General features: G+C 39.1%; 1 protein-coding gene across 4 annotated transcripts in view; it reads left to right on the forward strand.

Annotated features, from left to right (window-relative positions):
- DMXL2 (Dmx like 2) overlaps nt 1-27,348 on the forward strand; it is a 104,908-nt gene that overhangs the window by 26,979 nt on the left and 50,581 nt on the right. For all 4 annotated transcript variants that reach the window (XR_005585608.1, XM_039492317.1, XM_039492318.1 and 1 more), the window contains exons 6-16: nt 1,081-1,147; nt 3,261-3,439; nt 5,195-5,378; nt 7,190-7,364; nt 9,388-9,627; nt 13,814-14,091; nt 14,299-14,995; nt 17,795-17,916; nt 20,417-20,506; nt 22,312-22,429; nt 27,189-27,308. Coding sequence is in view for 3 of the 4 variants with exons in the window: in XM_039492317.1 (XP_039348251.1) it covers nt 1,081-1,147; nt 3,261-3,439; nt 5,195-5,378; nt 7,190-7,364; nt 9,388-9,627; nt 13,814-14,091; nt 14,299-14,995; nt 17,795-17,916; nt 20,417-20,506; nt 22,312-22,429; nt 27,189-27,308 (2,270 nt within the window). In the remaining variant the exon portion in view is untranslated. The remainder of the gene's footprint in view (nt 1-1,080; nt 1,148-3,260; nt 3,440-5,194; nt 5,379-7,189; nt 7,365-9,387; nt 9,628-13,813; nt 14,092-14,298; nt 14,996-17,794; nt 17,917-20,416; nt 20,507-22,311; nt 22,430-27,188; nt 27,309-27,348) is intronic.

Raw genomic sequence — 27,348 nt, forward strand, 5'->3', positions numbered from 1 at the left:
CTGGGATACAGCCGACCATCCTGAAAATGTGACTGACGTTCTTTGTTCTTATGTCTGATCTTGCATTCTTCTGTTGTTTGAATGAGCTCAACTCACCAAGCTGTGGATGGAAGCCCCTTCCATCCTGGTTGAGCATTTTATATCACTCAGGCTTGAATATTCTCAGCTTACTGTTATGGTTCTCTGGCTTTGTCAGAAAAATCAGTGATTTGGTAGTCACTACTCCAGAATATTTTCAGAGGGTCACCATTCACACAGATGTCCCTAACTTGTGTGATAACAGATGAATGCTGTTCTAGATAGGAGTGTTCATTTATGCACCTCAGTGTGTCTTGGCTCTGAAAGCCAAAAGAAGCCAGCCTAAGCATCAGTAACTTGGAATTTTGGGCCATAAAATTGCCATCTGAACTTTCCTGCCATGAGAGGTCATTCAAACTATCATGGACTGAGTGGCTGCCATGTTCTAGATTAAATGAGAACTGATCTGTTCTTCAGTCCCAAGTTAGAAGGTGCTCTGAGGGACTGGTATGACCAAAACAAGATATTCTTCTGTTCTCTACTTGGCAGACAAGGAGATTTTCCAGGTGGGTGACTTATTCTACCAGTTTTAGGACAGCACAATTGCTTATTGAAAAATGCTGTGCTAAGCCCTCTCCTTTCCAGATGGGGGTTCCTTGAAATTAGGTGTCTTTGCTTCTTCAGGCAATTCCAAGTGCCTCAAATTTTGTTGAGAAACAGTCCCAGACTAACTAGGAGATGCTTTTCTTTTGCACTTGGATCAAGAGCTTATGTGCATTTGCTCTGGCAAAAAAAAAAAAAAAGTTATTTTCTTCCCATTCTCTTTTCTCAATGTGTCAGATATTTTTGTGCAAAAATAATCCTAAACTGCTATAGCTATTTTTAGCTGGATGCAGCACATAGCAGCTGAGACACATTGGAATGACTATAAATTATCAACATGCTTCACTCAAATATTACATAATGATATTTGATTAATTGTATATTTGGAGCAATAATATTATAAAAATACATACACAGTAGTCAGTCAAGGTTTAAAGCTGAACTGTTTTTCTTCCCTAGGACCGCAGTATCTGTACATCTGATGGAGTGGTCTCCTGATGGAGAATACTTTGCAACAGCTGGAAAGGTAAGAACGACAAATAACAACTAGCTAAGTCTTTGGGTGTGGATTCATCACAAGCTTGATGATAAATAATATGCAAAAACGATGGACTGTGTGCAGTTATGTAGTCATAGTTAAGCAAAACTAATCCCAATATCTAAATAACCAACAGTTTCAAATGTATAGTGAAGATTGAGTTTCAACTTCCATTCTTACCCTCCATTTCAGTTTTTCATATCTTTCTCAAACTGCTTTTGGGATTAAATTTTCAAGTAACTATACATTTTTAGTTCATCTAAAGTCCTGTCACTTGAGTGATATTCTTGAGTTTACATTCTGATAGTTCAGCATTTGTTAGTCATACCACTAATTCCACTAAGGGAAAAGATGAGTTTGAGGAACAATTTTTTTTTATTTACTTCAACTCTTAACTCTTCTCCTTAATGGTTACCTTGAGTCACCAGCATGGTGGTTATGTTGCTGTTATAGACCTGTGTGTGTGTGTGATTTCACTAGGAATGTGCCCACTGTAGTATCTTGGCTAGGTACTACATCTTAAGATCCTTGTGATTAGAAAGTGACCAAAGGCTAGGCTTTGAAAGTCTTATCTTAGTATATCTCCATCTGCTGTGCATATACGTTTATACAGACAAGATTCCCTGACTAGATAATTGCAGCAGATGGTACCAGAAACTCATTCTCTGCCTCTGTGTCAGAAGAGGCTTCCATTTAGGTTGCAACATATAGCTCTGTTGGATGTATAGCTTTAATCATAACTCTTAACATTGCCGCCTGCCAAGCATTTTTGTTAGTCCTGCTTGCAGGATCTGTCGTCAAGCATATCTTGTGATCTCTTTGTGGGAATTTTATGTTTTAGCGAGGCTGTGAGGCCTGTAATAGATTTTTTTTTAAATTTGATTTCCTTCCATTTTCTTCTCCCAACTTCAGTCAATCCTGCAACTGAGAGAGCTATTCTCTTATCATTGTGTAATTGTATTTACACTGATAATTATTGGGCACCTAGGCATCTCTTAACACACACCAATGCAGGTGTAGGTCAGTCTAACCTACTGAAAATCTGGTGAAAGGAACCTGAACAGGGTCAAAAGGGGAGGAAAGGAAGAAATTGGCTTGTAGTTTATTTCTGATACTATCTGCTTCAGTTTTAAGAATTTAAGAAAGATTTGGACAAAGAGAGTAAGGTAGCATGGAAGAATAATGGTTTTCCATCTATTAAAAGGCAAAAAGGCTACTGCTAAAATTCTCTCTCATGCTACTTTTAACACATTTCCATGCCTGCCTCTTCATTGGCTTCCAGTTTCTTATCCCTTCCAATTCATACACCATGTCCTTACCTTAAAGACACTATGCAGACTTATCTGTGTTTCCCCAGACCATGCATAAGTGGCTTCCACACTTTTTCCTTCATTCTCTATAATCATCTTTTTACTGCTCTCTTCATGTTTCTTTCATTGTCATTTTCAGGCCTTCATTCATACTATACCTATATTTGTCTGTCTTCTTCTGTTTGTGCTACAACTGCCTTCACTATCCTCCAAATCCCTTTATAAAATTAACATCTAATAGAAATTAGTTTTCCTTTGTTCTCTCTCCCTCTTACCTTAATTGTGTGCCACATCTTATTTTGTCTGTCAGAGTATTTCTTACTAGGAAAGGAACTCTAAATGTATAGTGCTGTGTATGTAGGGTCAGATTCTTAGTCGGTGTAAAATTGGTGAATTACACCAACTAGATCTTTCATTCTGCCAGACATTACATTCGTTTCTTGTGCACATTCAAATGATTGATCACAAATAAGCTGGCAGTCATTTTTTTGCTCATGCAGTTTTGATATGTGCTGTCCACATATCATCGTACTGTGTTATGTAACGTTTGGTAATTTTAAAACATGAAATTGAATAGGTTACTGTAAATTAATTCTCCACACACATTAAAAATGTACATTTTTAATAAGTTACCTCTAGGTATTGGTGGTGATGCTATATCAACATTTCAACTTGGTTTTAATTAACTACGTCATTAGATGTACACCACCAACGTAACTTCATCCATACTTTTTGTGACATTTGTACTTGTAACCCATTCATCCTATGTATGTTTTTGTTTATTTTCCCAGGATGATTGTCTCTTAAAGGTATGGTATCCAATGACTGGGTGGAAGTCATCTCTTCTACCACGGGAGAGTGAAGAAAAGAAAAAAGGCTCAGCACTTGTTCACTTTTCCTTTGTTTATTTGGCACATCCTCGAGCGGTGACAGGATTTTCATGGCGTAACACTAGCAAGTACATGCCCAGGTTAGGAAGTTCCTGTAAGGAATTTTGATCAAAATTTTCAAGCCTGGGTGCTTCAAGTTAGGCTCTTAAATAGGTACATGAATAAAAATAGCTTCATTTTCAGTGGTTTCTCATTCACTTTTTGGGCACATTTCTAAATTAGACCATGTCCATTATTGTACCTACATCTAAATTTAGGCACCTTAATTTTAGACATCTAAGTTTAAATTTTGGCCTTTGTCTTCGTGATAGTTTAAATATATTTATGTATTATACTGAAGAGGTAATACTTAAGGATGTGCACATATAATTTCAGCTTCTGTTTGTTATGATAGTTATTTAATTCAATCATCTAGTATTTTCCCTACTTCTTTTGAAACTAACACACATTTTCATTGAATTGTAGGGCCCCAATTCTGCAAATACTTATGTACATCTCACCTATAATTTATTAAAAGGTGACAAGACCTGAGTTCAAGATACTATGGTCTCTCTCTGCACTTTAAACATGTGTGTAGTCCCATTGACTTCATTGGGACTACTTGTATGCTTCAAGGTAAGCATGTGTATAAGTATTGGCAGGACTGGGGCATAGGTCACCCTTTAGCAACCCCTTACTACTATTTGAAAAGTATCAACTTTTCTATACATTTCAAATAGTAGCAAACCATGATTGTAGGTTTCCAAATGTTTAGACAACCACTGTCAGTCACAGAATTGCATGCAAATGTAAGAAGATCTAATAAAGAGAGATGAAAAGCTGTCAGGCCAGCTCCTTAGCTGCACCTAGTGCGGGGGGGAAGGGAGGGTGTTGCGAAGATGTGCAATATTGACTTCAAGCCACCTTTTGTTCTGCCAGTCCTGGGCCACCTGGGGACCAAAAGGGCACAAAGTAGCCAGAGCTGAAGTCATGATATAACCCTTATAAAATTATAAGAAACTATATATAGATTTTAAATGTAGATCTTAAATTACATTTCAAAATATTTTAGAATGAATTTCTTCACTTACTTTCTAGGACCTGAATTCAGGGCCCTAAATATTAAGTTGACATTGCAGCCAAGAGGGATGGGGAATATAGCTCCTTGGCTTGTTTTAGAGTGGTCACCATTAAAAAGGTTGCTTTTTTTTTATGGTAACTACTGTATGTGTTAATAATGTTGTCAACTATTACAGAGGGAGGATGGTATTTTGAAGGGTGGAGTTATGCAACCCTTATTACATTGGTGAACACTTACTCAAGCAAGAAGTCTATTGACATCAGTAGTGCTATAAAATCTGACCTAAACTTTAGTACATTGTTAAATGTAGGAAGCACAAGTATAAATCTTTTCTTCAGGAAATGTTACTATGGCATTGGAAGGAAAATCCGTGTAAATTGTTGTTAATTAACTAACTCCTTTCTAAAGCAGACATGATAAATATAGTAGCTTAGGATTTCATTTTCACTCCTGTAGTGGTGCAACGTACATGCTCATACTTTACACAACCCAGCAAACCAGATAATTATAACTGTAACTATAAACTTGCTTACAGTAGTGTTCAGTTAATTAATCTGAATTGATGTTACTATCAGATGCACTTTTGTTGGTAATCTGCAATTTGCTGTTAGCTAGCATATTTAAATTGTTACCACTATTATAAACACGTTTCAGTTCCAAGAACCTTCCAAGAAGCAGATCATAGCTCCCTAACACTTGTATGTTTTTGTATTTTCAGTTGTGTAACTGTACTTCATTTAGTTACATGAGGTAATCCTGACGTGTTTATTTTCAGGGGGTCTGTCTGTAATGTGTTACTTACTTCATGCCATGATGGTATCTGTCGGCTGTGGGCAGAGACTTTATTACCAGAGGATAGTCTTCTGGGTGAGCAGATCTGTGAGACTAGCACTTCCAGCAGTAGCAGCAGCCTGTTTCATTCTGGAAGGCAAAAAGACAGAATACAGCATGCTCTAGAGGTACTGTTAAATATTTATGTTGCTAATTAATTTTTATTTCAGTAGTTAACATTTTGGGTAGGTAAAATTTTTCAGGGATTTGGAAAACTGAAACCACATGCTGTCTAGCTTTTAGTATACAGTAGATCAGAATGTAACAGTCAGAGTTCTTTCACATACTCAGTTTACAACAGATCACTCAAGAAGAGAGACAATTTATTTTTGTAGGCCTGAGAATAAAACCCTTAAGACTCAGATGAAAAATTGAATGAATCTGCTTCCTCCTCAGCTGAGTGTAGAGTTATTAGAAGCAGATGATGTTAAATACTGCACAGTAATTGGTGGTTTCATTCTGGTTGGAGAATGAGATTCCATAGTTGTGAAAACATCCATGAAAACTGAGCATTGAAACATTCTCTTGGATGCATGTAGGGAAAATATTATTTACCCCTTAATAAGGTTAGATAGTAGCATATAATTGAGACTTATTCTTTAAAAAATATAAAATTTACTGCTCATTTGGTTTTCATTGCATTGCTTACTAAGAAGACAGTTTCAGTACTGGGGAGATTTTTCAGCTCTCTCCAGGTAAAATTTGAATAGCAAACCTTTTCTTTTGGTCTCTAAGTAATTTGGTTTGGTTAATGTCTTTAAAGGGCTGTTCTGCTTTGAAAAATGTCTTTGCAAAGATGGCATTGTGGTGTTTCATGTTTGAGTCTCGGTGTTACCTGTATCAAATTTTTAGTTTAGAGGGAATAAACTACCTGTTTTGAAAACTCATCCTGGGCTATGAAAATCATACTGGGCTCTTCCCTTCTGGCATATCACCAGTAGCAAATACGTAGCAGGACAAATTATGCCCTCAGTTGAACTTTTAGAAGCCATTGTCTTTACATTATGGCCTCAGTTATATTTGTGCAACTCCTGAAAGCTGAAGGCTTTTATGAATTAATCAAGACAAGTGTGAAGATTATGTACAGTAATAGAAAAATAATACAAATCCAAAATGTGTTACAAAGTATGATGCCTCTGGAAGGTCATTGCCTCAAGGATCCATTATCACAGTGGTTCTCAACCAGGGGTACTCAGAGGTCTTCCAAGGGGTACATCAACTCATCCAGAAATTTTGCCTAGTTTTACAGTAAGCTGCATAAAAAGCACTAGTGAAGTAAGTAGAAACTTAAATTTCATTCAGCCAATAACTTGTTTATACTATTCTATATTTTCAGCGGTTCTCAAACAGTGGGTTGCAACCCCAAAGAGGATTGTGAGTTCATTTTAATGGGGTCACCAGGGCCAGCATTAGACTCGCTGGGGCCCAGGGCAGAAAGCTGAAGCCGCGTGGGGGTGAAGTGCAAGTCCCACTGCGTGAGGCTGAAGCCAAAACTTGAGTTTTTAAGTGAGGTGAAACTTGGGGTACACAAGACAAATCAGACTCCTGAAAGGGGTACAGTAGTCTGAAAGGGATGAGATCCATTGCTTTATCAGACTAATAGCTGTGACAACTTTTGGAATGACAGCTGCTTTCATACTAAGACATGCTTACTCTGCTGGTAAACAAAAGTTGTTACTGCTCTGTCTCTATACAAATGCTGTCACAAAATATTTTTTTGATTAGAGCAGAGACTTGAAGGCTTTCAAATGTGGCTTTGATCAGAAAAAAAAAAGTGCACAGTTTAACAACCTCAAACAATCTACATGCAGGGTCGTCACATCTTAGGTATTAGGAAACCGTAAAAGTTTCAGGATTTACATAGATATATTCTCATGAATCAACTTCACAATGCATTGTTTTCTTTTAGATTTAAATGTGATTTTTCTCTTTACTTCAGACACTTCACCACTTGAAAAATATGAGAAAAGGACAAAGAAGATCTTCAGTTCTTATTACCCACACAGAATTATTGCCTGATCAACAGGGCTCGCATGAAGTTCGTCGTCATATTTCACATCATGCTAATGCACTCTGTCACTTTCATATAACAGCAAGCATCAACCCTAACACAGGTGAAAATACTCTTTTTTTTCTTTAAATGCCCAATAATAATTTATTCAAAATGGAAATGGTAGGGAGATGGTGTTTGCGTAATGCTCATGATTTGATCTGCTTTCTTGAGTATTGTCCATAGCAAAGATGTCATTTCGCTAGTCTCTAATTATCATAGAGTCTTGCAGGACAGACAGCACCTGAATTTCTAATGTAAAAACTAAACACTCTCCCCCCATCTTTTTTCTTTCCTTTTTTTTTTTTTTTTTTTTAAGGTTGAAAAACAAAACCTTTGGGCCATCTTTGTACATAATAAAGAACCAAAAAAAAGGCACAAACTCAAGTTTGGTTTGTTCTTGGGTTTGGCGGGAAGGGTCCTTTGCAGATCTCTTAACATTTTGGGGGCAATAAGTTACACTTAGAGTATGTTCACACTGACACTGGAGTGTAATTTCCAGTTCAGGTAGATGTACGTTTGCTAATTGTGATCGAGCTAGCGTGCTAAAAATAGAAGTGTAGATACAGCCACATGGGTAGCAGGACAGGCTAGCCGCCCTGTGTACAATCCTGTCTGCAACCCTAGGTGCATACTTGGGGATGGCAAACCTGTCCTGCCGCCTGTGCACCCATGGATACACTGCTATGTTTAGCTCTCCTATTCAATCAGAGCTAGTGCAGGTATGTCTACCCAAGCTGGGAATTTCACCTCCAGCTCCAGTGCAGGTGTACCTTTACGTACGATAATGATAGGTGCTTTGGGAGAAACATGCACAAAGGTTTAGGGACATGCCTGGGAGGCACTGTGGCCTATCGGGTTTGTCTTTAGCAGTGGAATCAAGTGACATTGGTTCTGGTCTTTAGATCTGATACTTCAATTTACTATAGTTTTTGAGCACTTCTGAAGATAGCCATGTCCACTTACAAGCGCAGCCTAACATAGGTACCCATGGAACATGTGAATCCTCAGTGGTGTACATTGAATGAGAGAGTTCTGAACAAGTCTTTAGCCAGCCACCACTCCCTCCTTCCATCTGGTGATACATCTTATCCTATTTAAAAATTTGTAAAATAGGAGTCTCTTTAACGACACACAATTTTAAAAATAAAGCATTAACAAAACCCCATGAAATTCCCAAAACAAGCTTTTTTTTAATTAAAGAAGTTGTTAACTAATAGCAATGTAGTCACTTATCATATTTACAAAACCCTAGCACTTAAAGGATATAAATAGTTAAGGCCGTAAATTATACACTGTCCACATAATAAAGAGATTGTTCTTGTCAAGTATAAAGAAATGCATATTTAATCTCAACCACAACAACCTTAACTCTGACCCAAAATACAGTATATTCTTACACCCATTATCTCAAACTATACGTACAAAACAAAAGCATTTTAAAAAAGAAATTATAAAAGTTAATGTAGCACATTGAGTCTCAAATGCAAGTCAGCAATACATGTATAATTTTACCAATTAATATTATACGCTTTTTTACTAAACTACACATACAGCATTATTCCATTAATTTCAGAGCGCACATAAGTATGATACTGAAAAATTGTCAGTTGATAAATATATTAACTGAATATTTTCCGTTTGACAGTATCCCTAAAAGAAATATGTAGATATGAAAACAAAATAACAAAAATACATTTTAAGAATAATTTATCAGAGTTAGGGCTATGTTATGATTAATATTTGGTAAAAATGTTTGTGTGCAGCATAAGATTTATTACACTTGTCTTTAAACGGTTTGGTTTTGTGAATAATTTTATACATAACTCCAATGTTTTTCATGTAGAGAACCTTAACTTTTGTTATTGCAACTGGGTTTTGTTTATGGAACGAAGCTAATTTTCATTCTTCAGCTTATAACAACCCATTTCCATTAGTATCTGTAAATTATCCGCTGTCTTGTGTGTATAACTTGTTTTAGCTTACAGGTGTAAATTTATGAAGTTCTGTATTTTAGATAGCTAATTTACATTTACTTATGTTGTGGTTTTGGTGGGGATTTTTTAAATTAAATTTTATTTCCACAGATATTCCATCAGTGTTAGCTGGGACAGCTTTTAATGTAGACGAAGGAAATGGAGGATTTGTGGTTCATTGGCTGAATAATAAAGAATTTAATTTTACATCCTCAATTGAAGTATTTCTGCAGCAGTTAAGAAAACTTGCTGAACAACAACCAGAACAAGATGCTGCTGATGCTGATGGTGAAGAGGAGGACGAGGAAATGGAGGAGAAAGAGAGAGGCTTACATATGAAACTAGATCATGGTTGGTAATCCAGGTTATTTTATAATGTCTACATTAGAATTACTCTGGCAAACATAGTACATATATGATGTCACACATCACAAATATAGGCATTTATAGTATAGGTTACATATGCTGTAGGCTGCAACCACTAGTGGGCACAATAATCTCTTGCATGAAAGGTTTAACAGTCTTTCTTTTAGAAGGTTGTGAAGACTCCATTTTTTATAGATTATAGTGAAAAACCTAGGTTTTATATTAAGGGGTTTATACTGAACATTATTGTATGTCTGTTTGCATATCAGTGGTTGATTATTCTCTTACATCCATTTAGATTCTCACTGAGAAAATTATATATTTAACTTCAAATATGCTTTTCTGTTAAAATGTCTGCTTGATATTAATGTATAATTCTCTCTTTCCTTAGCCTAGAGAGAGTGGCATTTACAAACAATAATAAAAGGTTGCTAATTTTGGATCATTCCTTTTACTATATGCAAAAGAGAAGATAAGTACAAATTATAGCCAAATGTGGGCAAGCACAAATGGAAGGAAGTTGGTAATGGTAACCCCAAGATATGAAATGGACTGCTTCACATTGGGTCATTAGGGCCATCCTGTCTAGTTTCTCAGAATCTCAGCTTTCATAAATAAAATACTAAGGCTATCCCCCATATAGTTGTGAAGACAATCTTGAAAATGTGAAGTAAGTGAAGTGCAGCAATGTCTACCTGAGTGTGCAGATGCACACAGCCTGTAAGAGTATCTCTGGGAGGTGTGAACTGACCCATGTTAACACCACTGGCGTTAACGCCGATGCCCAGTGGTATTTCATATGTTAATATTGTTCATTGTTCCACCACTGATGTAATGGCACAAGATATGTGGAATGATTTATGACAAATGGATACCCAGACTACTTAAGGGACAATTATGCAAAGCCATGGCAAGATGAATCAGAGAGGTGGGCAACCAAAGAGAGGCACTTGAGAAAACTTGAAACCATGGAAATGAGATGTTTGAGGGCAGTGAGGGGGTGATGTTGCTGGACCAAATGCAGAATGATGTTATAAGAAGTGAGACAAAGGTTTGTGGTGTAAGAGAGAAGCTGCAAGACAGGAAGCTGAGATGGTTTAGACGTGTGAATGATGAACAAAGGGAATTCTGTACAGGAGGCAATTGAGATTTAAGTTTGTGGTCAGAGAAGGACAGCTAAGAAAATAGTGGATAGACTGTACAGCAGGACGGAGTGGATTTGAAGTGAGCGTTGGACTAGGAGCAAGAAAAAGACTGATCTGGTGACCTAATCCCAATTATCTTGGAAAAGGGGGAAAAGAAGGTGGTTTCACCACTGTCAGAGAGGCGAGGGACAAGCATATTATGAATTTCTGCCTGATGTTCTGAAAGTAACATTTCATTTTGCTGCCATGAATGGATGACGCTTGAGAACACCACCACTTCTTCCCCTCATGGAGCTAAAAGGCCAGCTAGGAAAGGAACGAAGCCCAGCGGTTCATCTGAACCCCACCGAGAGGGAGCATCATCAACCTACCATTCCAGAGCACCCCCTTGTTACATTGGATGGCATTTCAGCAACTCTTTCGCCATCCTCTTCAAGACTTCAGTAGTTGTGTACCAGGGTGACTGGGCCCTCCAGCCACGCCACACTATAGTTACACCCCTTTGGGGGTTTCAGTGTCCAAAACAAATAGTGTCCAACAAAATAATGGCAATCAGCACAATGTCTTACACCCCCCTCCTAGACTCCTCTTCAGTTTCGCCTCTTCCAGAACAGTAGTGGTTCACAGGGCTTTTCCTGGAGTCCCTCAGCAAAATTAAAACGAACGAACAACAAAATGAAATGGAAATACAATCTAAGCAACTTCTGCCCCTCCCAGTTAAGCTTTTAGTCAGTTTTCAGCCATGTCTATATGTATAGCAGCATAGCTGTACTGATACATCTGTGCAGCTGCAGTGCGTGAGGTGTAGACACACTCTATGCTGATGGGAGAATGAACTCTGCGAGTAGCAAAAGCTACATCGGTGGGAGAAGATCTCCTGCCAACATAGCGCTATGCACACAAGTGCTTATGTCAGCATAATTTGTGTCACTCGGGTGGTTTATTCCCACCCCTGAGGGACACAGATTATGCTGGCATAAACTGGAGTGTAGACATAGCCTTAGGTTCTCCCCAATTCTCTGTCCCTTCTGCAAAACACCAACCAACAGGGCTCCCTCCCAGGCATCTTGAGCCTTTTTCAAGACCCACCACAGGAGCTAACTCTGCTCCTTAGCTTGTCTCACAGTTCTTCATCTGCCTGGTTTCTGTCAGGCCCTTCCTGCAGAGAGGGGACTCCAAACCACATCTCTCCTATATTCTCCCTTCCACCCAAATTGCACTGAACTCCTTCCTTCTAATTGCTCCCTGAGCCTGGCATAGCTGTTAGGTGTAACAAGGTGGGGCTAATAAGCTCTCAGGCTTCAATTAACACCTTTTTGGCCAGTTTGGGATTGATACACCCCATCACATGGTGCCAATTCTGTCAGACCCAGCAGTGCATGTAAACCACACATCCCATTCAGACCAACCCACTCAAAGCTGTGAGGGTGAGTTGACTTCTTGGCTCTTCCATTTGCTGGAGGCCATATGCAGGCTCAGACAGACATCACTACATCAGTTATACACAGTTCACTTTTCCAGCTATTCTTTGCAACAATGAAGGCTTGAAACATTAAAAAAAAAAAAAAACCCTGCAATTCTGATGGCATCACATGACTCAGCTAGCTGGGACCCTATGCAGATGTTTTAATATGTCCCTGTCTTTGGATGCATTTTTGAACCTCACTGTGGGGAAGCCAAGCCTGAGGAGCCCAGCAGAGAAGGCATGGCTATATTTTGAGTATCTGCAAAATCTACTGTGAGAAGTATCTCATGTGGGCATCAGTGCTGCGTCTACACTACCCCAAATTAGACCTAGGAAGGTCGATTTTAGCGCTACTCCCCTTGTCGGGGAGAAGTACAGCAGTCGGTTTTAAGGGCCCTTTAGGTTGGTGGAACGGGGTTGGTTGTGTAGACGCATTCATTATAAAATTGACCTAACGTGGCTCGTTTCGACCTAACCTCGTAGTGTAGACCAGGCCTAAGACTGCAGCAGGAGACTGGCAAAAGGTGGAAGGCTGTGGTGAAGACCCTATGTTCCACATGGAATAGAGGCATGAGAGAAAGGTTGAGATTCAAAAAATTAAACTACCTAAATGGTTTCACTCTTCTAAGTCTGTTAATGCTAGTGTTACAACATGTTTTATGCACATTAAGGTTGGACTCTCAATTTCTCAAACAGCATTTTTCTTAACTTTGCCTATCAAAATTTCTGTTAGTTTCAATGGAAATATTTTTTCATTGGTTGGGGGGCGGGAGATGGTAAAATTGATATTTCCTGACATTTACCAATTAAAGTCTTTAGACTTCTTATGCTTTTTATCACTATTCCAAATGAATGAAGGCTGCACTGTTCATCTATGCTGTAGTTAACTTAGTCACATAATAAGAAAGTGTATTTTGTCAGGTGCACTGTGAATTAAGGAAGGGAGCCATTATTAGTTTGGTCAGCACCTTTAATTTAGTTGTCTGGTGCTACTTCCATTTATTTAAAATTTCAAAAAAAGTATCTCTTTTTAGCTGCACAAACTAAAGGAGTAAAATCACCTGGGAAACTAAAACCAAAAATCTTTGTTTCAAAAACCAAGTAAGGTTAATTTATGACAGCAGCCTGACCTATCATGTCATTTATAAAACCCAGGTCCTTACACGCAAGGAAATAAGTAGTTAAGGGCATCACAATTCTTACTATATGCACACAATAGCTTTTCCCTATCAACGGTAAAATACTGCACCTCTCATCACAATCACCTTATCTGAAAGGATCATATTAATTTTGGACCTCTGTGTGTGTGGGTTTTGTAGATGATGATTTTTCATTAGTGCCTAGCAAACTCAGTCATAAACCCATTACCCTGCTGTGCTAGGCATTGTACAAACAAAGAACAAAAAGACAGTTTCTACCTCCCAAAAGGTGTTCAGTGTGATAAACATTGTTATTTAGCACCTTAATTGATTTTTTTAAATAAAGTTTTTTGTTTTGTTTATAAATTATGGCAAGAAAGTTTCTGCTGTAGTATAAGACAGTTTGTGTTTATCTGTTTCAGAATTATCTATAGATAGAGAATCTGAGACAGGAACAGGTACAGGCTCTTCGGAACATGAAGATGGAGACAGAGAGGGGAGCCCCAAAACATCTCCATCAGCCAGCCCGTGTATGCCACTTCCTACGGTTTTGTTAGATCGGAAAATTGAAATGCTTCTTACTGAATGGAATAGGAATCCAGACATGCTTTTTACTATCCACCCCATTGATGGTACCTTTTTAGTGTGGCATGTGAAATATTTGGATGAGTACAATCCAGGAATCTTTAGACAAGTTCAGGTACAGTACTGGAAAACTTAATTATTTCTTATTTTAACAGATATTCACAGTACACTTGTTATTGAAACATATGTAAATATTAATTTAATCTGTTAAACAAATGTAATCTAAAACAACAAACACATTAATGTTTATGGTGGGCTTGTGTTTAAAATGTTATATTTTAACTAAACTTTTCATTATTTTGTGCTTTTTTTTTTTTTTTAGGTTTCATTTTCTTCTCGGATTCCTGTTGCATTTCCATCAGGAGATGCCAGCTCCCTTAGTAAAAACATCATGATGTATGCTTGCACTACCTCTACAAAAGATGTCAGTAGCGCTGTGCATCAGAAGACAACTAACATTCCAGATAGCACTCTAGGAATTAATGGACCAAGCTCTTCCCAGGGTAGCCCAAATGTGAATATAATGGCTCCTATCGTAATGATGGTTTCCAAACATATAGATGGATCCCTAAACCAGTGGGCAGTTACTTTTGCTGATAAATCTGCTTTTACCACTGTACTTACTGTATCACATAAATTTCGGTACTGTGGTCACCGATTTCATCTCAATGACCTGGCTTGCCATTCTGTTTTACCTTTGTTATTAACATCTTCCCATCATAATGCTCTGTTAACTCCCGAATCAGATCATCCATGGGACTCTGATAGATTAAGCAAAATAATGGATCCTATTAAACATTTAAAAGGTTCTTCTAGGCAACATCTGAGAAATGCAGCAACTTGTACATTCCATGACCCAAATGCAATCTACAGTGAGCTGATTCTGTGGCGTGTAGACCCCATTGGACCTTTGTCATACACTGGAGGAGTATCTGAATTGGCTCGAATTAACTCGCTTCACACATCTGCCTTTTCTAACGTGGCCTGGCTTCCAACTCTTATTCCCAGCTATTGTCTCGGTGAGTGTGTTGTACTTTTTTTTTTTTTTTTACACATAACAATGAAATGTAATCTGTTTGAACCGAATATTTATAATTTATTTCAGTAGTGTATACTAATTATTTCATTATTCTAGGCATTATCTGTTTCATTATACATTATATAATTTCATTATCCTTCCTTGTTTTTTTCAAGAAACTCCCATTGCTTTGAACACATCATTAAATTAAAACATTTTTTTTGTTAATTGTTTGACTTGTATTATCGAAGCATACCTTGTACTAAAATAGGAAACTTAAAATGTTGTATAGATAGTAACACATTGTTAGAACAGTTGATGTAATATCTCCCACTGTCCTTTGGAAAAAGGTTATCTTTGGGCTTTGGGTGGAATGAATTCATGAAAGAGATGAGACCTGATCTGTCCAGCTTCTGGACTTCCTTCAAAGTGCTGACTTCAACTAACCTATAGGGGAAGAAAAATAACGCAAATTTTTTTGATTTAAGAACATAGTTGCAAAATTGATTTACTATATACTCCAGCAATCAATTTGTTTTAAATCATCTCTTTTATAATATATAGGTATGGATAAGATTTTTGTCATGGTGAAATTATATATAATTCATGACACAGCCAAGGTAAAATATAGATAATTTCACAATGTGGTCATAGCAACAAAAAATTGTCAGCTACAACGCATTAACAGCTTGTTCTCTTTGAAATGAGACTAGATCAAAGCAAAATAAACTGTTAACATGCACAGGGTCCTCACTAAGGATTTGTTGGATTTGATCAGCTGCTGTGCATTAACAGTTCATTAGTTTGCTTAGATATAGTCCTCTGACATGGGACTAGATGAAAGCGAACTAACAAACTATGAATGTGCGGTGACAGGGTCCATATAAATGGCAAAATGTCTCTGACAGTGCCGACATCTTTATCATATTTGTATCCTCCTATATAGGGAATATTTTTAAACTGAGACTTAAACCTGATCAACCTTTCCATAAACTATTTAATGTCCTCCATGTTGGGAGCTTTCATATAACAGACTTCTTTGCACTTTTTTTCTGTTTTGAAGAAACCTGTTTCTAAAGCTGAATAAGTTTTAATAATCAGGTACATTGACTTTTTAATGCTGAAGACAAAGTTTTGGAGGGGGCAGAGGATTGATGTTGGGGGGGTAGGAGGGACACACCATTACGGTAGGTCATAGTTTTATGCTATGACACCAGAGCAGTGTTTCCCAAACTTGGGACGCCGCTTGTGTAGGGAAAGCCCCTGACAGGCCGGGCCAGTTTGTTTACCTGCCCTGTCTGCAGGTCTGGCCGGTTGCGGCTCCCACTGGCCAGGATTTGCTGCTCCAGGCCTATGGAAGCTGCTGGAAGCAGTAGCCAGTACGTCCCTCGTCCCGCACTGCTTCCAGCTGCTCCCATTGGCCTGGAGCAGCACCACGGCCACTGGGAGCCGCGATCAGCCGAACCTGCGGATGTGGCAGGTAAACAAACAGTCCCGGCCTGCCAGGGGCTTTCCCTACACAAGCGGCGTCCCAAGTTTGGGAAACACTGCACTAGAGCATCAGGTTTAATAAATTCTTTAATTCTTGGATTTAATTTTAGTATTTTCTAATATTACGACCAAGAAAATCTTCCATGTAAATATTTGTAAACCTTTTCAGTCACTCAGTTTCTACCTTCCAAAATATCAAACAACTTTACCACGCCATATCTGTAGTCTTTGCGTACTGTGCTGGAAAGTTTCTTCTGCATAGCAAATGTATAGTATTTAACTATGTACTTATTAAATTCAATAACAGTGTTCAGACTAAGCTTTAAAATGCTGAATACTAATTACTGAATCACAGCACTATATGCGTAAGCATATTTCTTAAAACTGTTATTAAAGAATATTGGATCATTTGGTAGCTGGGTTTTTTTTGTTGTTTTTTTTCTTCTCAGCTTCCCAGACCTTAAAAATGAACTGCAAAGTAAATAGCAAAAGCTTCCTCCATATTTTTTCTAGAGGATTCAAGAAAAAGAGTTTTTCAAAAGTTCAAGTTAAATAGATTTTAACAAAAACAACAAGCCCCTCCCCAAATGTTTAATGCTCTGATTAAATATCCCTTCCTGATCAGGTTTCAGTCTTCTGTGCTGTCATAATCTCATTAAGCTCTTCAGTCCTTTAAGGCGTTCTCCAGCCAGAAAGAGCTGAGTCATGACCTGATATTTCTAATGTAGGAAGCTAAGCAAAAAATTAATTAAAAAAACAAAACTAAATCCATTGCAGCAGACCTATTTTATACATTGTAGAGAAGCCAAAAGGACACAGACCATTACAGGTCACTTGAATGTATACATTTGTATTGTGTGGATAGTTTCTCCTCTTCCCCTTTGTTGCTGCTTTTAACATTAGGAGTTCATATTTTCCAGGTCATGGACATAATAGGAAGATATTCAGCTAGATAATATCTATTGGTCTTTGCTCACTTGCAAAGATTTGTTTATTTATAAACATTCATTTATGTTAATTTTGCTCCTGGATTTTGTGTCTACTTAGATTGTTTTATATAACTAACATTTATTATAAAATGTAAATTAAGAAATGAGATTAATGTAATATTGAAGTATTGTATTTAACTTACATATTTTTCATAACATTTGCCAATATTTCAACAATACTTGTCAGAAAATTAAATATAGTTTCATGCAATAAAATAGATTGTAATTGACTACATAATGTCACTTCAGCCAGTAATTCAGGGGAAATGGTATCATAATCTGTTTATATTCTAAAATGTGTATTTGGTGTTTTGATTTAGGTACATACTGCAATTCTGCTAGTGCTTGCTTTGTAGCATCTGATGGCAAAAACCTGAGGCTGTATCAAGCAGTGGTAGATGCACGAAAACTGCTAGATGAATTGTCTGACCCCGAATGTTCTGTAAGTTTACATAGAGCTTATTTGAGAGACTTGAAATGTAAAAGGCAAAAGTTTAACATATTAGTTTTGTTCCAAAAGCTTCACTTTACTTATAGCTGCCAAATTTTGTGCAGCTCCATGTGACGTCATGTAATTTTTACTTAGGGCAGGTCTTCACTACCTGCTGGATCAGCGGGTAGAGATTGACAGAACGCACTCCCTGTCGACTCCGGAACTCCAGCGGAGTCAATGGGGGAGCGGCAGCAGTCGATTCGCCGCCGTCCTCATGGCTATTTGCGTAGCTGAAATTGCGTATGTTAGGTTGACATCCCCCTCCCCCCCCCCAGTGTAGACCAGGGCTTAGTTTGCATATTTTTAAAGATTTGTATGTGTCCATAATCATTAGTTTTGAAAACACTGGATTTAGTATTAGTGAAAGGCTAAGACTAGATTTCTGCAACCGGGTTCCCCAAACAGTAGCAGCGGATGTGCCTTATGCCTAAAGTGGGAGGCAAAGGCATGTAACAAGCCAGCAGCTTGGCTTGGGAAAATGAGCTTTCAAAGGAGAGCAGAGTGGGGTTGTTGGGCAGGACGAACCTGAAAGGGGGAAGAGGCAATGCTAAGGGTCACCACTGGCTTCCCCAGCTCCCCCACCCCCAGCTCCTGACCTATCCTGCACTTCCACTGGCTTCTGTCATCCCCATTCTGTCCCCTTATTAGTCCCTGTTCTTCCCTTAGTTCCTGCTCCTCTTTAGCTTCCTCCAGTAGTCCTGTCCCCTCTTTCCCCACTAGCTCCTGGCACCCCTTCCCTTCACCCTATAGTTCCTCTCTTCTCCCCTGCTTCCCTCTCAGTAGCTCTTGATTCCCCACTATACCCAGGACTCCCCCTGCTAAGGCATTGACACTGCCACAGCACCCACTGCCTTCTTTCTGCTGCATGCCATGTGGCTGGGAATGCCAGGGAGAGAGGCTGTTTGGCGGTCAACCCTGCACTGTAGACAAAGCCCTGTCCTTTCCTGGAGCTCTACTGGATGTGTAATACTGCGACTTGGCTGTGGGAATGCGGAAAGGGCACCCTGCATGCTTGAAGAGTTTGTTTTATTGAAATCCTATGTAGCAATGAAAAATTTTTCCCCATTGATGTACAAAGAAGCATATGGACACTCTTGTAAGTTGTAATTGGGAGGGGTAGGGGGTGGCAGAAGGGAGGCATTGCACTGAAACTCCAAAAATAAAATCCCCTGCCCCAAATCAGAAAATCTTTACAAACTGCACCCCAGTTCAGATGTGCTAGTATGGACAATTGTTGCCACGTCACATGCCATTGACTAGGGTTCTGTGCATGATCAGCTGTCCATACTAATGTGTCTATTTTCAGGATTTGGAGCCTAAATACGGTATTAAGGGAGTGGATTAGTGGTCCCCCTACCCCAGGATGTACAAGCCTATCACTTGTGGGTTGCCAACCATCCAGGGTTGTCCTGGAGTCTCCAGGAATTAAAGACTAATCTTTAATTAAAGATTGTCATAAAATGAAATTTCCAGGAATATATCCAGCCAAAATTGGCAACCCTACTACCACTTGCAGGATTCACTAGGTCTCTCAGCAAACACAGTCTCGCCACTTTTAGGATTTAATGGGTGTCTCATTGCTAGACTGGGGTTGCTACTGCTGCATCAACATATATCTATCCCCTGGCTTCTCTAATTTTTCTACAGAAGCACTGGACTCGAAAATGTTCTCTCGTGTTTCGTTCAGAACCCAAAGAATGAACATCTTCATCTCCACCAGAGTCACATCGCCCAATTTTAATATCATAAACAGGCGCTTTCCTATCCTGCTTGAGAAACTCTGTTCAGCCTCTGTTTTTTTTCTGCTACACAGACTACATGCTAACACAATTTCTGTGGTACTTGTCCTAACTGCATATCTCTCCTTGCCTTTCAAAGGTATAAGATAGGTCAGATCTGAAAACAGTAAACCAGACAGCCTGTGAACCACCATTCACAGCCTTTTCTTCTCTTTACATGCCTCGAATGTAGGTCCCTCCTTTCCACCTACCGAAGTTTAGGTTGTGCATAGAACAGAGTCATGTATCAAAAACAGGCCTTGCAGTAGATTACTGTTTTTCTGCACAGTGACAAAATCTGAAATTAAGCAGGAATGAAGCAATAGATTGGACAGCATTGTGTTATAAAACAAGATGACTCATTATAAAAATGGGCATAATGAAAGAAGAAATCCTTGAACAATGAACACAAAGTATCCATAAAAATTAATGTAGGAAGAAGTGTTAAGGCATACACATGGATAGATCTAATACCACAACAATGTTAATTTCATGCTTAATGCTGCATTGTTCAAAAATATCAAAATGAAACCAGTAAGAAAAGCATGACTATTTATGCCTACAAGGAAAATTAGAAGCATCCAACTAACATGATTATATTTTCAGCTAATTGCAGCTGCTACATTGAATGTATAATGTACTAATCATTACCTCCTTTTGCTCTGTTTCAGAAACTCATTGGGGAAGTGTTTAACATTGTGAGCCAACAATCTACTGCTCGACCAGGATGCATTATTGAACTTGATGCAATAACTAACCAAGTAAATAACTGGCTGACCATTAATGGTGTCATATAAAAGTGTTTAATGGTTTTGGCTGATAATTAACCTACTGAAAAGATAAAATATTTTTTCAAAGTAATGCTAATTAACAGGTAAAACAGAGGACCTCTCTCCAATCCTAATAAGCCCATTAAAGATTACTTTATTTCTGTTTCCACATTATTAAATTATCTTGAGAGAACTCCTTTTAATCTTAACATGTTAACATGAATATACCATGTTTCCAAGAAAAGTTAAAGGTATACTACATTTTCCATGTATATTGTTATGTAGCTACAGTGTTTTATGTAGCTCTAAAATAGCTTGATGTTTAAAGTAAAAGTAATATCTCAATGTAATTTTTGAATTTTTCTATGTTTTTAGTAATAACCGGATGCTTATTTCCTTGACTCTAAAAAAAATTGAGAAGGATTTTCTATTACTGGTACTCCAAAATCTTTTAAGAATAACACCCTTTGAGATAATTTACTTACAGCTATAATGTTCTAGTTGAGGTGGTGTCGATCCCTCATGAGACTAATCAATTAACCGTTTTTTTCTATGCGTGTGTAATTAAAGGAAATCTGAAAATCTGTCTGTTTTTGTAGAGAATTTGTAACAGAATTTCAAGGAATTAACCTGGGCTAATGGGGTTTCATCTTTCCCCATTGACTGTTTGCTAATTTAGCAGTATGTTGAACACTTTAGCCATTCATCTCTTCATAGTTAATGGGAATTGTGTAATTAAACATATCCTGTAACATTTATTCCTAGACATAAATTTTAGTAAAAATGAAATTAAGATTAAGAATAATTTACAACATTGTAGTTGTCGAAAAAAAACCCACTGGTAGAATAGTAGGGAATTCAGTTCAACTTTAACTTAAAATTAACCCAAACATTCAAAATTGTAGACATGCATAGCAAAGGGTACCCAAATGATTACCTCCGCCTTTATAGAACAGACCAAAAAACTGGAGATAAATTATCTATCCATAAATTTTATCTTATCTTGAGTATAAACATTAGAATGCGTTGGTCTTAATCGTACTTTTTACCATGATTGCATCAACTCTTGTGCTCTTTACAGCAGTGTCGCATCCAGCAAAAAAAGATGTATTTTACCAATTCCTGATTAGACATACAGAGTAATGAAGGAAGTCTTTTGGCACTCTTTAGTAAGATTCCATATCTTCACAGAGGGGTTGTAGTTTTTGTCATTATATTACTGATCTGTAACCTGAACTTTAACTGTGTGGGGGGATGGTTTGAGAATTTTCTGTCACTTAACAATGGCCTTCCTCCTATGGGGTGGTATTTCAGAAGGATCTGTTGCTGGTTGGAGAGCATAGCATTGAATGTGTCTGGAAGGAGGAAAAATCTTATTTCTTCCTGTCTTAACAGCCTTTTCTAACAATTTGTTTACTACATTCTGGAGGTTGTCTTCCCAAGGAAGAGAGCGCTAGAAATTTAACTTGTTAAAAAAAATAATCTTAGGTCTCCACCAGGCATCCATTAAAAATTTGCCAGCACATAAAGGATTGTTCTGATAGTGCCGATTTGCCAATTTACTTTTGCAAATGTCATTTGTGCTAGAGAATTAGTATAGCATAGTAGATCTCACAAAGATTATTTGTTTTTCCACATCTTTTAGGTATATAAATGTCCTGACATTACTTATTAAAGAATGGCAGTGGGTGACCCTGGTCTATAACAATACTAACAGAAAAGGAATTATACTAGTATTGAATGCTGTTTTGTATAACTATTTTGAAATTGTAACTACTGTTCTACAATGTTTCCAGTGTGGCTCAAATACACAGTTGCTTCATGTCTTTCAAGAAGATTTCATTTTGGGATACAAACCACATAAGGAAGATGTGGAAGGGAAGGAAACAGAAACATTTTTCAAACCATCACAAGGTACAGTATAAAAATAGTAAGCAATATGAAGTAGGTGTCTAAAGTGTTAATGAAGAACACTGAAACCTCTCAGGCATAAATTGAACAGTTTTAAATATAGGCTCTTTAAGGTGAAATGCAATATAGGTATATTTTAAACATTTTTACTATAGTAACATTAAATGTGCTCTAATTTGCACAATATGCATAATATGAGTTGTACACTCCAGTACATTTGTTCAATTTTTTATCATTTGTATGAAAAATAGAACAGGTTCTGATGTCATACATGAACTTGTTTGTATCGAGAATTTTACGAGTACATTTTGTATTTAATTTGTAAAGTGGAATGGTAAAAATCTAAGAATTAGCAATAATTAGGTCTGGCCCATAGGATGAGTGTTTGACTTGCCAGCTATTTCACTAGAACATGACTTAAGAGATTGCTATTAAAAAAAAAAGGGGGGGGGAGGGAGAGAGTAGAATATAAGACTCAGCAGAGCTTTTAAAGAGATACCGTGAAGGCAAAAAAGCCTGAAAATTAGACTTACTGGTTGTGTTTTGGGGTGCATTCAGATCACTCCATCTCCTTGCACCCAGGTATAGGAGAAGTAAAACAAGTACAATATTGAAATATTCTGAAAATCCCCTTTGGGTGTTCAATACCTAACAGTATTCTCAGTAAAAAATCAATTCTTTATAACCTCTGTAAGGTATAAAAAGTTATAAAATCATGAGAATTGACTGTGAAATTTTAAAAATTATAGCCTCTGTTGTTGGTGGAGATGGCATGAGTACTACTTACGTGTCCATCTTTCAAACAGTTTAATAAAGCACAGAAAGGCCAAATGTTTTTGTCCTTTGAATTGTCAAAGAGAATTTTAGTGGAAAATAACTTTCAAGCTACCAAAACCTGAATATGGGGAACAGTGTTTGACACAGATTCACAATAGAGCACTGTGATGGCATATGTTTCCCACACAGGCCCTGAAAGGGGTAGAATGGCCTGAAAAGCCAGTTAACCTATTGGGCTGTACCTGGCTTGGCTGGAGAGCCAGGTCATGCCAATGGCCAAAGAAGGCACGGGAAAACTGAAGCACGGCTTTATGTGGCGCCGCAACAGCTACCAGGGGTTTGCCATGTGGAAGCTCATCCAGGATCTACAGCTACTCCCTCTGAAAAGGGAGGAATAACAGAAAAGCTGCAAAATTGAGGTAGTTTACATGTTGGTGGGAACAGAAGGATCAGACGCAGTCTGTCTTCCTGCAGCTGCTGCAAGAACAGCAAAATCAGTAGGAAACCCTTCAGCTGCAGCAGGAGCCTTTGCTGCAGTGTGTGGAGAAATGAACCTCAGGGAATCAAGCATCTCTTGGGGAAGAAGGTCCCAGCAGGTCAGTCCCAGGCTTTAGAAAGGTGGGGCAGACAATGACCCAGAGGCTCTTATGTACTTTTAAGCAGGATGGACAATCATTCTGGGTGACCTCATTTCTGTCAGGACAGGCCCAAGTGGCACACAGGGCCCTATCTAATGAACAAGCAAAATTGTATCTCATGGGGCTGACACCTGAAGACTATTGACATCGTTTTACAATGGAACGGTTCCCCCAAGAAACATGGCCCAGGGCTGGTTCAGTAGTTCTGAGACATGGCATCATCCTGTGTCCAGAGATGAGTTCTGTAGAGAGAATTTTGGAACAGATCATCTTAGAACAACGTCTGCAGGTTCTACCAGCTGGGGCCCAAAGTTGGGTCTGGCGATTTCATCCAGTTTACAGCAGCAGTGCAGTGGAAAGAAAGGAGACCTCTTTGGAAGCAGACGATCTGAACAGTGGGCCAGATCAAGATCACCACCCCAAGAAAAGAAAGGTGGGAAGAAGTCAAACCCCAATGTTCAGAGGCTGGATAAAACACACTAGGAGGAAGAGTCCTGGGCAGACCTACGTTCACATTCAACCCCCTCTCCAGTCATTTCCACAGATCAACAGGAGTACCCTGGGTGATAGCCAGGGAAACCCAGACATGTGTTTCAGGTATAGCCGTTCCTGATGGAGTGTGACAACCTGAGATGATATAAAAGTTGTAGTTTGGGTGGCTCCTTAGGCTGGGATCAGATGCCACCATATGTGGTGTCCATCAAGTAGAGGAAATAGGGAGAGAAGGGCCTGATGGATTCAAGTTTGCAGGCAAATTCTTATTAGGGGAAACGAACTTCTATCTGGCAAGATAGACTAGCACATTCCGGTGCACATATCTTGTGTGCGTGGAGAGAATAGAGTATTCCCAATGGCACTGGTGGAGTTAGAGATACAGAGCCAGTGTGGCCAAGTGAGAGTCGGAGTGTTGAGGCGCCTTCTGTGACCTGTGAACCTGGACAGAGACTGACAAAGTTTCACAGCCCTGATGGGGTATGGGATAGTGCCTGAGCCAGTAGCGGAGAAACCTACCCATGTTCCAGAACTACACTCAGGGTTGCTTGGGCCTTATGGGCACACATAAGAGGATTGGAAGTACTTGTTAGATCATCTGGAGACCACTGAGAGAACTAAAGAGGAAACCGCAACATCTTCACAGCTTGCAGGAATAATTACAGGAAGCTCAATGGGACTTGGCAGAAGTAAATACCTCCCAGTAGAAAATTGTAAGGTGGGTAGAAAAGTTAGAACAGGACAGGGTCCAGATAAAGGAGGAATTGGAATACAAAAAAGCAACAGAACTGTCTATGCTTCAGGTGGCAAAAAATGCCACAAAGCAAGGGCCCAAAGTTGAACCAGAACAATATACTGTGGAGATGCAGACCATCCTCTCCCTCCCCCCTCTGCAGTGGAGCAGCAGCAGATGGAGTAAACGGTAACAGCAGCAAGGCTGCAAGAAAAGCTGATGAAGATGGATCAGGCTTTGCAGGAGGCCTATTGAGAATAGGCAAACCTAGAAAAGGAAAAAGGGGGGTAGAATGCCAGATGGAGCTCCTGACCTAGATGATATGAGAAGTTCATTGGACAGCTGGCTGGGAGCCCTCTGGGCTGGGGAAAGAGAGATTATTAACATTATGGTATAACAAGGGTGAGAAACTGGACAAGGTCAACACCTTCCTTCCCCCACTGTGGCAAGACCCTAGCAACTGGGTGGGATGCTGTCTTGAGAGGGAGGGTATGTGATGGGGTGTATACTCCCCACAGATGATGGAAGGGTTAAAGTGGCTTGAGAAGCTAGTTAAACTATTGGGCTTCTCCTGGAGGAGTGTTGGGCTTCTCCTGGAGGAGTGTTAACTGTGATCAAATCCAGCTAGGAAGGGGCTGGGTCTTTATTAAGGAAGGCGCAAAGGGCTGCTGTGGGAGGGCCTAGGGAGGACACCCAGGAGAGAGGTAGCTGGGAGTTTGCTTTCTTGGGCTGAGGGCTGAAAGAAGCCTGGGAGTCTGAGCCTTGAGCTGGAAGTCTGACTGGAGATGGGCTAGCCAGGGACTGCAGCTGGCCTGAAACCCTGGTTAGAGGGAATAGGACAGTCACCAAATAGTGGGAGAGAAACTTAGGAGCTTGGGTTGGTATTGGGATGGTTTGAAGCTGGGACTAGCCTGCAAAAGCAGAGGCTACCAGCTGAGCCCAGCCGGCCTGAAAGTTCTCTTCTTTTGCTATTTTCTGTTGGACTTCAAGAGCAGGTTCTGCAGAATGTTGGGACTCTGTTACCTGGCATGGCTGGAGGCTGAAACAGGCCAGAGAAGGCCTGGGGGAAGCTGAGGTACAGCTATCACAATGTCACAAACAGTCACCGGGGGTGTGGTGCAATAGCTGTTTTGCCACAAAGACACAAAAATAAAACTGCAGGAAAATGTACATTGCAGAGCATTCATTTCTTTAATAAAAATAAAATTCTCCTGCAGTCAGACTGTTTGATCATTCCAGTTTTGTCGTTAAGCATTTCTGATATGTATAAATAAAGCCAAAAACAGTGCTTCAACCTTGACATCAGTGTCCTCCTGGAGGCCCCACTGAAGTGAATGGGAATTTTGCTATTGACTCCAATGTTTCACACAATGTTTCAAAAAGGTCCCAGGGCCACAATCAGTACATTGGGCAGCTCTTTGCCTTGTTTTGTTCCGTTTGTGCCTCTCAGGTAGCACAAATGAAGCAGAAGTCATGTGCAAGCCCTGCTGGAGAGTCCCCTGGCGATGAACAGTTGGCCACATGTACCTCCTATGCCTCCCTTGTCGCTGACCATGATACAGGGGAAGGAGTGGGGAGTAGAAATGGATGGAATGCATTCTGCTCCTCCTTTCCCCAGCTGGTGTATGGACCTTTGGTGAACATAACCAGCTGGTGAAAGTTAGAGTAACCCCCAGGCTTCTTTAATTTGTGCTTGGGTGGGGCTTGGGCAGAGAATCAGAAGACCCTTGGGGAGAAGTGATGACCTCTTGCTCATCACTTCCCGCTCCTCTCCCAACTTCAGTGGCATCAACTTTAATGTTTTTCAGTAATCTTTGTTATTGTCACCCTGACATACACTTCAAACTAAGAAGAATGTATTTCTTACATTAAACGAGGGTAGACTATGTAACCTTACTAAAAAACACTTTTTTGTGGTGTGTGTGTGTGTGTGTGTGTTTAGTTTTTGTATTTGTATAGATTAATAATCAACCAAAGCAATATTTTGGAAAACTAAACACACACCCCACCAACCACATAATTCTTTAGGTATCAGAGATTTTCACAAAAAATTATGTTTATTATTTAAACCATTTTTATTGAACCATTAACTTCATAATTATGTGTTTGATTTAAATAACAGGGTATCGTCCACCACCTTTCTCAGAAAAATTCTATCTCGTAGTAATTGAAAAAGACAGGAATGGCTGCTCAGTTCTTCACATGTGGCATCTTCATCTTAAATCTGTGCAAGCATTTTTAGGTGAGTGAGTGTATTTTCTCAGAGATGAACATGTATTTAC

This window comes from Mauremys reevesii, linkage group 10, assembly GCF_016161935.1.
Source record: "Mauremys reevesii isolate NIE-2019 linkage group 10, ASM1616193v1, whole genome shotgun sequence".
NCBI lineage: Eukaryota > Metazoa > Chordata > Testudines > Geoemydidae > Mauremys > Mauremys reevesii.